At 41.1% G+C, this 12,028-nt stretch overlaps 1 protein-coding gene across 1 annotated transcript; it reads left to right on the forward strand.

Moving 5' to 3' along the window:
* Positions 1-4,714: 4,714 nt before the first annotated feature.
* Positions 4,715-6,112, forward strand: LOC110717004. Its single transcript, XM_021895649.1, has one exon. It carries the CDS (start codon positions 4,715-4,717, stop codon positions 6,110-6,112), a length of 1,398 nt encoding a protein of 465 aa, XP_021751341.1.
* The last annotated feature ends 5,916 nt before the right edge of the window (positions 6,113-12,028 follow it).

A 12,028-nucleotide genomic window follows, 5' to 3' on the forward strand; every position in this document is an offset into this window, starting at 1 on the left:
GTAGGTGTTCTACGGGAAGCCGAATCATATATTGAGGCAGTTGATTTCTGTTCACTTACAAAAGCAAAAGAGCCAACCAAAGGCGCCGAGAAGAAACCTTCTTCTCAGCAAGACTCGACCGACAAGAAGAAAGAAGGAAACAATAAAAGAAAAGAAGTCTGGGTGGCTGACTGCCAACAAACCAAGTCCAAGAAAGCCAAAACTTACGAACTGCAATATGAGTACAACAAAGACTGTTACTTGATTTTGATAGAAATCAAGGACAAGTTCCAGTTCGAGAATCCCCAACCTTTGAGGGAGCCGGCCTAATATCGGAACAAAAAAACGTATTGCCATTACCACAAGGACGTGGGGCATGATACAAATGAATGCAATAACCTGAAATGATTATTGGACAAGCTGGCCGAGAAGGGCATGCTCAACTCGTATGTGCTGAAGTCTAAGTCACTTATTCACGAACGGACAACAAATTCGAGAAGAAGAAGAAAAAATATGATGAGGATGGGAATAGCATGGACTCAGGTTTTGTGGCCGTCATCTTAGGCAGTTTCGTTGCAAGCGGCCCAACCATGAAAGGAATTAAGCAAGATGCTAGGCAAATGGGGAAAGTGATGCACATGGAAGATGTCAAGCTAGAGCCTTTCCCAGAAGTGACTATCTGCGAGGCGGGCAGAGGCAAAATTAAAGCCCCCCACGATGATCCCATGGCGTTTATCCTTAAAGTTGCCAACCTGAAGGCTGAACGAGTGTTGATAGACACAGGTAGCTCGTCCGACATAATCAGCCTAGCTTGCTTGAAAAATTTGAAGTTCTAGAGGATACTCTGAAAGATATCTCCCATCCGTTGGTTGGTTTTGGAGGGAGAATTATCCATTTAATGGGACAGATAGACTTGCCTATCCGCTTTGGTTCGAGAAAGGAAGGAAGGGACATGGTCGTCTGCTTCCTAGTTGTTAAAGAGCTTTGTAACACCCCCAAATCTCCCTCTATGGAAATACTAGTATAATTATAACGTAGAGATAAACTTAGGCGTATTATTGCCGCTTGATTACGCAAGACTACTCAAAATACTTAACTCAATAACAAACTTGCAGCGGAAAACTCAACTCTTCTTTTATTAATACTTATAAAATAGTAATAACTATTGTCATGAGTAGTCAAAAATAGAAACAAAGACCAACATTCCTAACTAGGTGAAGAATATCCCGGGACTCCCAAATGCTCATTTATTGACTCCACCTGAAAATAGTCAACACTGCTTACCATTAAAGTAAACAAGGCGAACCAAAATAAATAGGAAATACGGATTAGCAAAATATGCTAAGTACGATAAGTGCAAGATAAGTAAACTCAATTTATTTGCAAACATGCTTTTAAAACCAATCATGAAATTCCAATAATTAATTCAATAACTCAAACCTCATAATTCAAAACCAATTCTCAAAATTCTCTAAACAATTCCAAAAAAAACTAAATAATAATTTAAATAATAATTCAAGTGATAAAAACCAATTCATTTTTAAAAACCCAAATCCTCTCCTAAGTGTGCACACCCCCCAAGCTAGTATCTTTATATTGAAAGGCTATTCTTGAGGAAAGACCAGGTCATACAAAGTCCATAGTCTTCAATGAATCCGCATAGTGGGATTAATATAATAATCATGCTTGTAAAGCTTTTAATAAATAATTCAATAATTCTCATGAAATTCCTCTTTTGAATAAAATCAAACTTCATAATAGAATAACTCAAAAACTCCTTTTGTATTTAATTTAACAAGTTTTTAAAATCAAACCTTTTTAAAAACTCTTTTAATCAATCCAACATGCTTTTAAAAACCAAATTCCTTTAAACATAATAAATAATTTCAAACCATTTAAAATAAGATAGAAATCCATTCTCAAACATATTTATCAAAACATGAATTCTCAAGGTTAATTTATAAATCATAATTCAAAGCAATTTAATTAAAATCACACAAACATGGTTATTAATTCAACAATTTCGAAGGTACCTAGCCACCTAAACGTACCTTAATTCCGAATCTCAATTAAAACTTCGCACTTCCAAAGTTCAATCACGAATACACCTTGAAATTAACATAACCATAAGGTTATCACAACATCCTTAGCCATAAACCCAAATCTTATATGCATGGACTATAAAACTCTTTTAAATAAATAATACTTTAATATAAAATTATAGCTTTGAAATAGGTATTCAAAACATGAATTCTCAAGGTTAATTTATAAATAGGATTAAAGAGAATTGAATTTGCATTAAAAATAATAGGTGGAACTTGGAGAGGCTATAACTCCTTCAATATAACTCCAAATTGGGTGATCCTTGAGCCTAACCTCAAGGATTTTTTGAGAGGAACATTTTTCTATGAAATAGAAAAACCCAAAAACTGAACATAAGTGCCCAAAAATTGGCTCCAAAGATATATGGGCTGATTTTTTTTTTTTAGAAAAGAGGAAAAGAAAAGTAGGAAAAGGTTGAGGGAAAAGAACAGTAAGAGAGAAGAAGATAATTGAGTTTTGGTGTTAAGAATATGAGAGGTATGTAGGGGTATTTATAGGCTCATGAATGAATAAATTAATGTAAGATTTTGTAGAAAAAATTATGGTAATTTTAGTTTAAGGAATTACTCGAAAAAGAGAGTAAAAGAATTTAGGAAAGTCTAGTTTATGGTGATTAAGAAATAAAGAATTAAGTGAAGTAGCTTATTCATGAAATGGAAGATGGCAAGTGAGCTTGCTTGGAGAATAATCAAGAAGGATTTAAGGCAATTAAATTGTATGATCAAATCTTTATGAGATGGAAAATAGGAATTAAGGAAATAAGGAAATTTAAAGAAGATAATTAAAATACACCAAAATAATTAAACCAAAATTAGCATAAGGTGGCCAAAATTATTGAGCCTATTCATGCTCATATTTTTGGACCTCATTGTTTAGTTTCAGGAAATATTTTGCCAGATTTTAAGTGTAAAAAATGATTGTGTAAATAATATATTTTGTAGAAAATAATTAATTAGAAAAATACCAAATTTAAACTAATTAATTAATCATGACAAATCAGATTTTCTATGCCTAGAAAATACGAAATTCCTAGCTTAATTAAATAGATTTTCGACCCTTTTAAAATAAATAAGAAAGATATAATTTTTTCTTATTCAAAATATCCTATATATATATATATATATATTCCGGTTTTTGAAATAAAATAAATGGATAATAAATCTTATCTAAAATCTAAAATAATAATTAAGTTTTAAAAATATTTTTGGCACCAAAATTCAAATAGAAAATAATTTACCGAAATACCCTGTTTAGAAAATTATTAATAATTAATTAATTAGAAAATACGTCTCAAAAATACGGGGTATTACAAGCTCATCGGCTACAATGTTATCATCGGTCGTCCGACTCTGAATTCAGCAAAGCTGTAATTGTCCCTCACTTATTGCTGATGAAGTTTGAGCGGTCGGACGGGAAAATAGGCTCCATTCAGGGAGACCAAGTAATGGCAAAAGAGTGTAATCAGCTGGCCGTGAAGCCCAAATACATCACTCGAATATAGCTGGGTGTTCGAGCAAAACTCAAAAGGAGGGTCACTCCAAGTACAACAGATCGGCAAAAACCACAAGTCAATCAAGAAGGAGCTGGCATAGCAGTTAATGACCATCAATCGGCCAGAAGAGTTAAGGCCGCAGCCGGCCGGTGATCATATGGACATAGTGTTGGACCCGGGAAAGCCTGATCGGACGTTCAAGGTTGGCACTATGGCCATGGACTTGCTTGGAGATGACTTGGTAAATTTTCTAAGAGAGTTCAAGGATGTGTTTGCTTTTGAAGTTCATGAGATGCCGAGTATAAGCTCAGACCTGGCCGTATGCAAGCTGGCAGTCAACCCAGCCATTAAGCCTATCCGACAAAAGAAAAGAAATCATGGTGAAGAAAGGAATCAGGTGGCCGTGGCCGAAGTAAAGAAATTGCTAGACGCAGGTTTCATTCGGCTTACTACCTTGATTGGGTGGCTAATGTAATTTTGGTCAAGAAGCCGAATGGAACTTGGTAGATGTGTGTTGATTACACCAACCTCAATAAGGCATGTCCAAATGACAGCTTTCCCTTGCCTAAAATTGACTGCCTAGTCCATTCAACGATCGGGCATGCCTTGATGAGTTTCATGGACGCCTATTCTAGATTTCAGCAAATCCCTTTGTGGGAAAAAGATCAAGAGAAAACAGCTTTTGTGACCGAGCAAGGGTTATACTGTTACAATGTAATGTCGTTCGACTTGAAGAACGCCCCAGCTACCTTTCAGCGACTTGTGAATACGGTCTAGAGAGACCAGATCGGCCGGAATATGGAGGCTTACATTGGTGATATGATTGTTAAATTACAGAAGTCGGCCAACCAACTAAGTGACCTCCGAGAAATATTTACCGAACTCAGGTGGCATAAGATGATGTTAAATCCAAAGAAGTGTGTCTTTGGTGTTGAGTCTGGCAAATTTCTCGGATTTTTGATTGATCAGCGCAGCATCGAAGCTAAACCTGAGAAGATCCAAGTGGTCTTAGATATGAAATCGCCAAGAACCATAAAAGAAGTCCAGAGGCTAACCGGCTGCTTAGTCGCCCTCGGACGGTTTCTGTCTAGATCAAGGGATAAGTGTCGTTATTTTTTTCAAACAATCAAGAAAACTTCTATGTTCGAGTGGAAAAAGGAGGCTAAGGAAGCCTTTATTCAATTGAAGAATCACTTGCATACTCTCCCTCGGCTTGTCAGTTGGCTCAAGGATGAAAAGTTATACATGTACCTTGCAATCTCTGATCACTCTTTAAGTGTCGTCCTACTTGCTGAAAGGGATGGCCATCAGATCCCTGTGTATTTTATTAGCCATGTGTTGCACAATTCCGAACTTAGGTATCCACCCATTGAGAAGTTCGGCTTGGCATTATTTATGGCATCAAAGAAGCTAAGGCCATACTTTCTTGCCCATTCAATTATGATCTACACGGACCAACAGTTGAAAAAGTCGTTCACAATACTTGAGGCCAGTGGCCGAATGCTTAAATGGGCCTTAGAATTGAGAGGGTTTGATATTTCATTCGAACCTAGAAAACCAATCAAGGGTCAAGCCTTTGCAGATTTTTTAGCTGAAATGACACGGCCGGATAAGCAGCCGGCAAGGGATCAGATATGGAAAGTGTTTGTTGATGGGAGTGCAACAGTGACCGGCTGTGGTGCTGGCATTATTAATCTATCTCCGGAGGGAGATAAGTTTGAGTATGCTTTGAGATTTCAGTTCCAAGCCTCTAACAACGAGGCCCAGTACGAAGCCCTCCTAGCCAGCCTTAGAATGTGTAAGGCGGCTGGGGCAACAAAAATTGATGCTTGTTTGGACTTTCAGCTGATAGTCAGCCAAGTGAACGATGACTACGAGGCTAAGGAGCCGACAATGATGAAGTACCTTCAGATGGTAAAAGAAGAGGCCAAGAGCTTAGATCATTTCAAGCTGCAACAAGTCCCTCGGTCCGAGAACAATCAAGCGGACGCCTTGTCCAAACTAGCCTCCTCGGCATCATATGATACTCCGAGATCTGTATTCTGGGAAGTTAAGGAGAAGCGAAGCATTGATTCCAAGTCCGTTCAAACCATTAACCGAAGCTCCACATGGATGGATGGAATTATTTCCTATCTCAAAGATGGAGTTCTTCCGGACGATCCGAAGGAGGGTTGGGTGATGAAGAAAAAGGCGGCGTGGTTTAAGCATAAGGGGGAACACTTGTTCAAAAAATCATTTGTTAAACCCTATCTGAAGTGTGTTACGCTCGAGCGGGGGCATGAAGTTCTAGACGACTTCCATCATGGGCATTGCAGATCACATATAGGTGGACGAGCCTTAGATGAAAAGGTGGCCCATCTTGGGTATTTATGGTCGATCATGAATTCGAACGCCAAGGAAATGGTGAAAAAATGTGACAAGTGCCAGAGATTCGCAACCCTCATACACCATCTGGCGAATAGCCTGTCGGCCATAAGTAGTCAACTCCCTTTTGCCAAATGGGGCATGGACATCTTAGGGTCGTGCACTCTTGCATAAGGCAGCGGCGGTATGTGTTAGTAGCAGTTGACTACTTCATGAAGTGGGTAGAGGCCGAGGCTGTCCGCGGGATTAAGTGTAAAGATGTATCCGCCTTCATCTGGAAGAACATAATCACACGTATTGGTGTTCCACAGTCATTGGTGTTCGACAATGGGCCATAATTTGAGACCAACCATCTCAGAGATTGGCTTAGCGACCAAGGAATAGCACATTTCTTTGCTTCGGTCGGCCAACCGAAAGCTAACGGCCAGGTTGGGGCCTATAACAAGTTAATTTCCAATGGCATCAAGCGGAAGCTTGAGAAAGCAGGCGACCTAAGGGCTGATGAGTTGGTTAATGTGTAATGGTCCATTCGAACAACAGTCAGAGATTCCACTAGGGAAACCCCATTCTTTCTTGTCTATGATGCTGAGGCCGTGCTCCCAATTGAAATGTACGAGCCCACTCTTTGGGTGATGGTATATGATGAATCAACCAATTGGGAGGCCATGAAGACTGCCCTAGACTTTCTTCCAGAAGCTAGGGGTAATGTGACGCTAAGACATAAAATATATCGTCTAAGAATGACAAGGGCATATTATAAAAAAGTGTCAAAGCGGCCGCTTAAAATGGGGGACCTGGTATAAAGAAAGATTGAAGCGGTAGGCCGAGAAAAGGAAGACGGCAAGCTAACCCCTAATTGGGAAGGGCCTTACCAAATCAGTGAAGAAGTAAGAGATGGAAATTACCATCTCGAAGCCTTAGACGGTCGTCCTATTCCACGTAGATGGAATACGGACAATCTCAAAAAAAAATATATGTATAAAGTTTTTGTACTTAGCCAAAAAGTTGTATTTACAACTTGTAATTAAAGTCGTACAACTAAATAATGTAATTTTGACAAGATTAATGAAATATGCAAACATTGTTACTTAATCTTTTACCTTCAAATTATTGCAAATTATGTAGCTTTCGACCAACTAATGTTGAGCATGAATGTCGAGCGAAATCAGAACGATGGTTACGCACAACATAGCAAATCGGCCCCTGAATGGGGTAAGGCTGAAAGGCCGAGAGAAAATTCTAACAAGGTCTCTTCCAACTAAGTAACTCGGCCGCAATGGCCAGGTTGCTACTCAATACGTCCAACAAAAAAGTTGGATGGACGAGTAAAATAAAGGCAGCCTAAAAATTGTCTAAGGCATCTTTTAAGTCTAAGGGTAAAGGTAGGCCTAAGCTACAAAGCTCCCTAAATGTTTAGAAATTATCAGATTAAAATCATATCTAAAATTTCATGAGTACGTCTAAGAGATAGCATCAAAGGACGACTCGGCACAGATAAATGCAAAGCCAATTAAACGACCACATATCTAAATTCATTCGGCATTTTCCTAGTCCAAAGGCAATCATTATTATGATTTGATTAACTTACTAGTCGTCATACCCTTCAAGGTATAAAATCTAATAAGTTAATCAAACCTTTTTAAGTATGGACTAGACAAAATGCCGAATAAAGGGGCATACCCCCAGTATATATTCATTCGCATGCAAAGACGCATAGTAAAAGCATGAAAATTGCGAAAAATATGCTAAGTATGAATGAAGAAAATTTAAAACTTCATAAAAACAAAAACCGCTCAAACAGGCGGCCAATAGAAAATTGTTATATTACAAAACCGCTCAAAATGGCGGCAAAAATAGATAAGTCCAAACAAAAAATACAAAGCTTAAAACAACAGCTACAGTAGAAGACACCGAGCACTTCATTCAATCGGCCCGTTGTCACCATCACCCTTGGTCGCCTCGTCCTACTTGGCCAGCTCCTCTCCCTTAGTCGACTCTTCCTCTTCCTCTTCCCAATCATCATCATCATCATCATCATCATCATCATCACCATCTTCATCATCGCTTCGGGAAGGAGAAGGAGTATCGACAAATTCGGGGGCGGCCTCCTCCTTGAGGGAGACGTGATTCAACCGCCTGACGAAGTGCTCCTGGTAGTACGACACTTCACTGATGTCGAACATCATAGTGAAGACCTCCTCAAACCGGTCCTTGAGCTTCTTCTCGAACAATTGTTCAATCCGGACCATCTTCTGGGAGTGATCTGTTTGGGCGCCTTGAGTTGCTCGTTTAGGTCCTCAATGTTCTTCTTGAGACGTTCGATCTCCTGATTGAGTTCTTCCATCCCCTTCAGAGCGGCTTCAAGGGCCTAACGGGTCATTTGGAGCTCGGCTTTGAGCTTCTCAGAGGCCTCAGAGCCCTCCTTCTATTGAGAGGCATTGGCGACCGCCTCATCCCTCTTCTTTTGCATAGCATCGCAAGCAAGCTGCGCCTAATGAAGGGCATTTCCCATCTTCACTATGTCCTCGGCTTGCCTAGCTGACTTCTCACTCAACTCATTGATGGTGACCGAGTGCTTGGCCTCCTAAATAGCCAGCGTCCCGCTGTTGGCATCTTGTATTTTCTTGATGTCATCCCAGGCCGACTGGATCTGCCGCCACTCACGGAAGCGCCAATCGAGAAAGGCGTTGCGCCTAAGGAAGAGCTGCGGACGGACAGAAGTAAGTCAGTAAAAGAAAAATCAAGTGCAAAAATAAACTAAGTATCAAAGCTTGGGAAAAGCCAGATTACCTCAGCGCAACTGTTTAACATTGCGCCGAGGAACCCCTCGTGGATTCCCCAGAACTTGTCTTGCACTTCTGCCGGGACGACCTTAATCATGGCCTCCCGAATGGATTTGAGTTCGGCCCCAGTCAGTGATTGGCCGGGTGCTTGAACGTTCATCTCCTTGGCAAAGTCTACAAGATATAAACAAGTTAGAAAGTTAAAAAAGTTAAAACATTAAAGCCAAGTGAGAAATCAGACTTGGTACCTTCCGAGAAAGATGGGGGCGGTTACGGACCCCTCTTTGAAGAGTGAGAAGGATGAGATTGCTCCTCAGTCTCCAGACGTTGTGGTTGCGACCCCCCGTCCGCCTGAGAGCCTGCTGCTACTCTCCAGTAAAAGTCAAATCCACGACATGCGGAGTCAATGGCTTGGTCTTGGCTGAGATGCCTGAGATGCCGGCTGAGGTTTATCTCCTTTAGACTGCTTAGTGGCAGTCCGTGGCTTGGTCTTGGCCGCCTGCAAGCCAAATGAGTTCTAGCTAGGGTTGTTCACATTAGATTTACCGTGCCGTTAAGCCTTAACGCTATGGTTAATCGTTAGACAGGTTACTTAAAAATACGAATCGTAACCGTGTCGTTAAGGAACGGTTAACCGCAACGGTTAACCATTTCTTAGCGGTACGGTTATCGATTAACCGCTAACCAATAAATAAATTATAAATCAATACTTTTTCGCTAATCTAAGAGTTTAAACTCTAATACAAATTTTGATATGAACAAGAATCAGCTCTGATTAGTTGATTACAAAATCAATAAAGATTCTTTTAGGGTTAACTTAATTATAATTCTCTTTTTCTCAAAAAAAAAATATAAAAATATACTCCCTCCGTCCCATAATACTTAGCACAGTTCCTATTTTCGTTCGTCCCACAATACTTGACACGTTACTAAATATGGTATGGGATCACTAATAAAAAAAATATTTTTCCACATTTTCTCTCTCCTCACCTACCTCACTCCCACCCTACTTGTTGTTTCTTGCAATATAAAAATACAAAAGAGAATTTTTTATACAATAACAAATGTGTTAAATGGACCCACTTGTAGTTTTCTTAAACTCCGTGTCTACCCCAACGTCCCAAGTATTATGGGACGGAGGGAGTATATTTTTATTTTAACGGTTAACCGTTTACTCAAAAGTGTAACCGTAACCGTAACCGTTAACCGCTATATTTAATGGTTCAATAAACCATAACTGTTTATTTTTAACGATACAGTCAATTAACCTATAAAATGAGTCGGTTATACTGGTTAACGGTTACGGTTTTTTTTTTTTGCACACCTCTAGTTCTGGCTGCAAAAGTTTTGCGAGACTTAGACGACTGGTCGTCCTTAGAAGCGGATGCCGACCACTTTCTCGCAGGCCTACGAGTAGCTATCTGAAAATGAAAAGACAAGATATTAAGATCCACTGACCGAGCAAAATCGGAAAGGACACTCTTCCTAACATACCAGCTCAACAGGCTTGGGATACCAATCCCGTTCGAGTAAAAGTTAAAAGGATGCCCTTCCTTGCATAGCAGGTTGGACAAAAAAAAAAGAAAAAAAAAAAGAAAGAGAATGAGAGAAAAAGATAAGTACCTCCTTGGCCACCTCATAGTTTTACCTAAGGAGCCGGTAGCGTTCGAGCTTGAAGTCGGACATGTCTGTCTTCCCCTTTTATTCCGGGTCCAACTTCGACATGGCTTCGTCTGATAAGAAAAAGAACCAAGAGTTAGAATATATTTTGAGAAAAAACTATTCGAACGGTTAAGTCACGAAGTTCCACCTTGGGGGTAGTTCTGGTACAAGCCACACGCCGACATAAATACCAGGTCATTGAGCCAGTCGGTCTGTGGGATCCAGTTGGACAGCACGGACACCAACTTCCTGTCTCTACACACTTTCTTGACCTTGAAATAGTCAAGCTTGTGCACATGGTCCGGGTGAACAGGCGGCCTAGTCGGCCTATGATCCCCCCCGTCCGAGCTGAAGAGGCTCGACATTAAACCTGTTCATCCACAGGTTTAGCTCCCTATTGTTGGTCTTGATACGATAAAAGCGGTGCTCCAGTTGCGCCACTTAGACGGCTTATGCAAGACTACTAAGTAGTCGGGGCGAGTATTACAGATGGACCAGCCGTGCGTCTGGGCATTCATCCGCACCATCGAGTGCATCTCGCAGAGACCGGGAAGTTGGGGATGAAGCCATTCCTAAGGCATGTCACGAAGTAGCCAAATATGTTGGCCCAGCTGTTCGGCACCAGCTGGAATAGAGCAATGTCATATTCATTCAGCAGCTGCTAGACGAATGGATAAAGGGGAAAACGGAGGCCCACCACCAAAGCAGTGCGATACACGTTGAAGCTCCTACTTCTAGGCCTCTCATTTTCCCAGGCAGCCACCGAGTTAGAATGCCTCGGTGGCTGAATGTGATAGCCCCTCCCAAGTTTGAGAAATTCTTTAAAAATCTCAAATTTATCATGAAAGAAGCCAAGGGCTACATCACCGATTGGGCAGGCATAAGGGTCATTGAAGTTGACCGCATAAGCTTCCTCGTCCGCTTGTCTAGCATTTGGGTTTTCTGCCTCTTACTCGACAGCTTGTGATTCGGGGTTCCTGGCTGAACCAAATATAGAGGACAACACTTTGTCCAAATTACCAACTTCGGCCGAGCTGCCTCCCATTGAGCCTTGGCCCGGCTCAACAACCACATTTCCCTTTGGCACCAAGGGTCTCTTACCCTTATCCTTTCTCCTCTCCTCAGCATCCGCTTGATTTCCAGAAGGAGGACTGTTGCAAGGAGGCAGGTCGGACGCGAACGTCTGCCTGAACATTTGTTAAAGGCCTTTCAGAAATACGTAGCCCGGACGGCCTGGTCGAGCTGGTGTTTTGGGTTGATTGTCGTTGAGGATTTTGGCCGAACGACCCTCTTCGGTGAGAGCTAGAGTTCACCTAAATTGAACAAGGAGGCCTCTTAGAAGAAAGCAACTCGGATGGCATCAAGAACGAGCTAGTGTAACGTGAAGGGCGTTGTTCCGAATTTTGGCCAGGCGCCCTAGTTTTTCTATCCTTGGTCTTTTTGGTCGAAAACCGGGAATGAGGGGTTTTGTTGTGTGTTTTTCTCCGACGAGGTGGCAGTTACTTCCACCACCGAGCAAGCACTCCCGCTAAAGTCCACATCTGTGTCATCCATGTCCGTGTCGTTTGGGTTTATAGGCACTAAATTGTCAGCATGAGTGTCGTCTGGATTCCTGACCATATTTCGGTCGTACGTCACTCTCGCT

Source organism: Chenopodium quinoa, unplaced genomic scaffold, assembly GCF_001683475.1.
Source record: "Chenopodium quinoa cultivar QQ74 unplaced genomic scaffold, ASM168347v1, whole genome shotgun sequence".
NCBI classification, from domain to species: domain Eukaryota; kingdom Viridiplantae; phylum Streptophyta; class Magnoliopsida; order Caryophyllales; family Amaranthaceae; genus Chenopodium; species Chenopodium quinoa.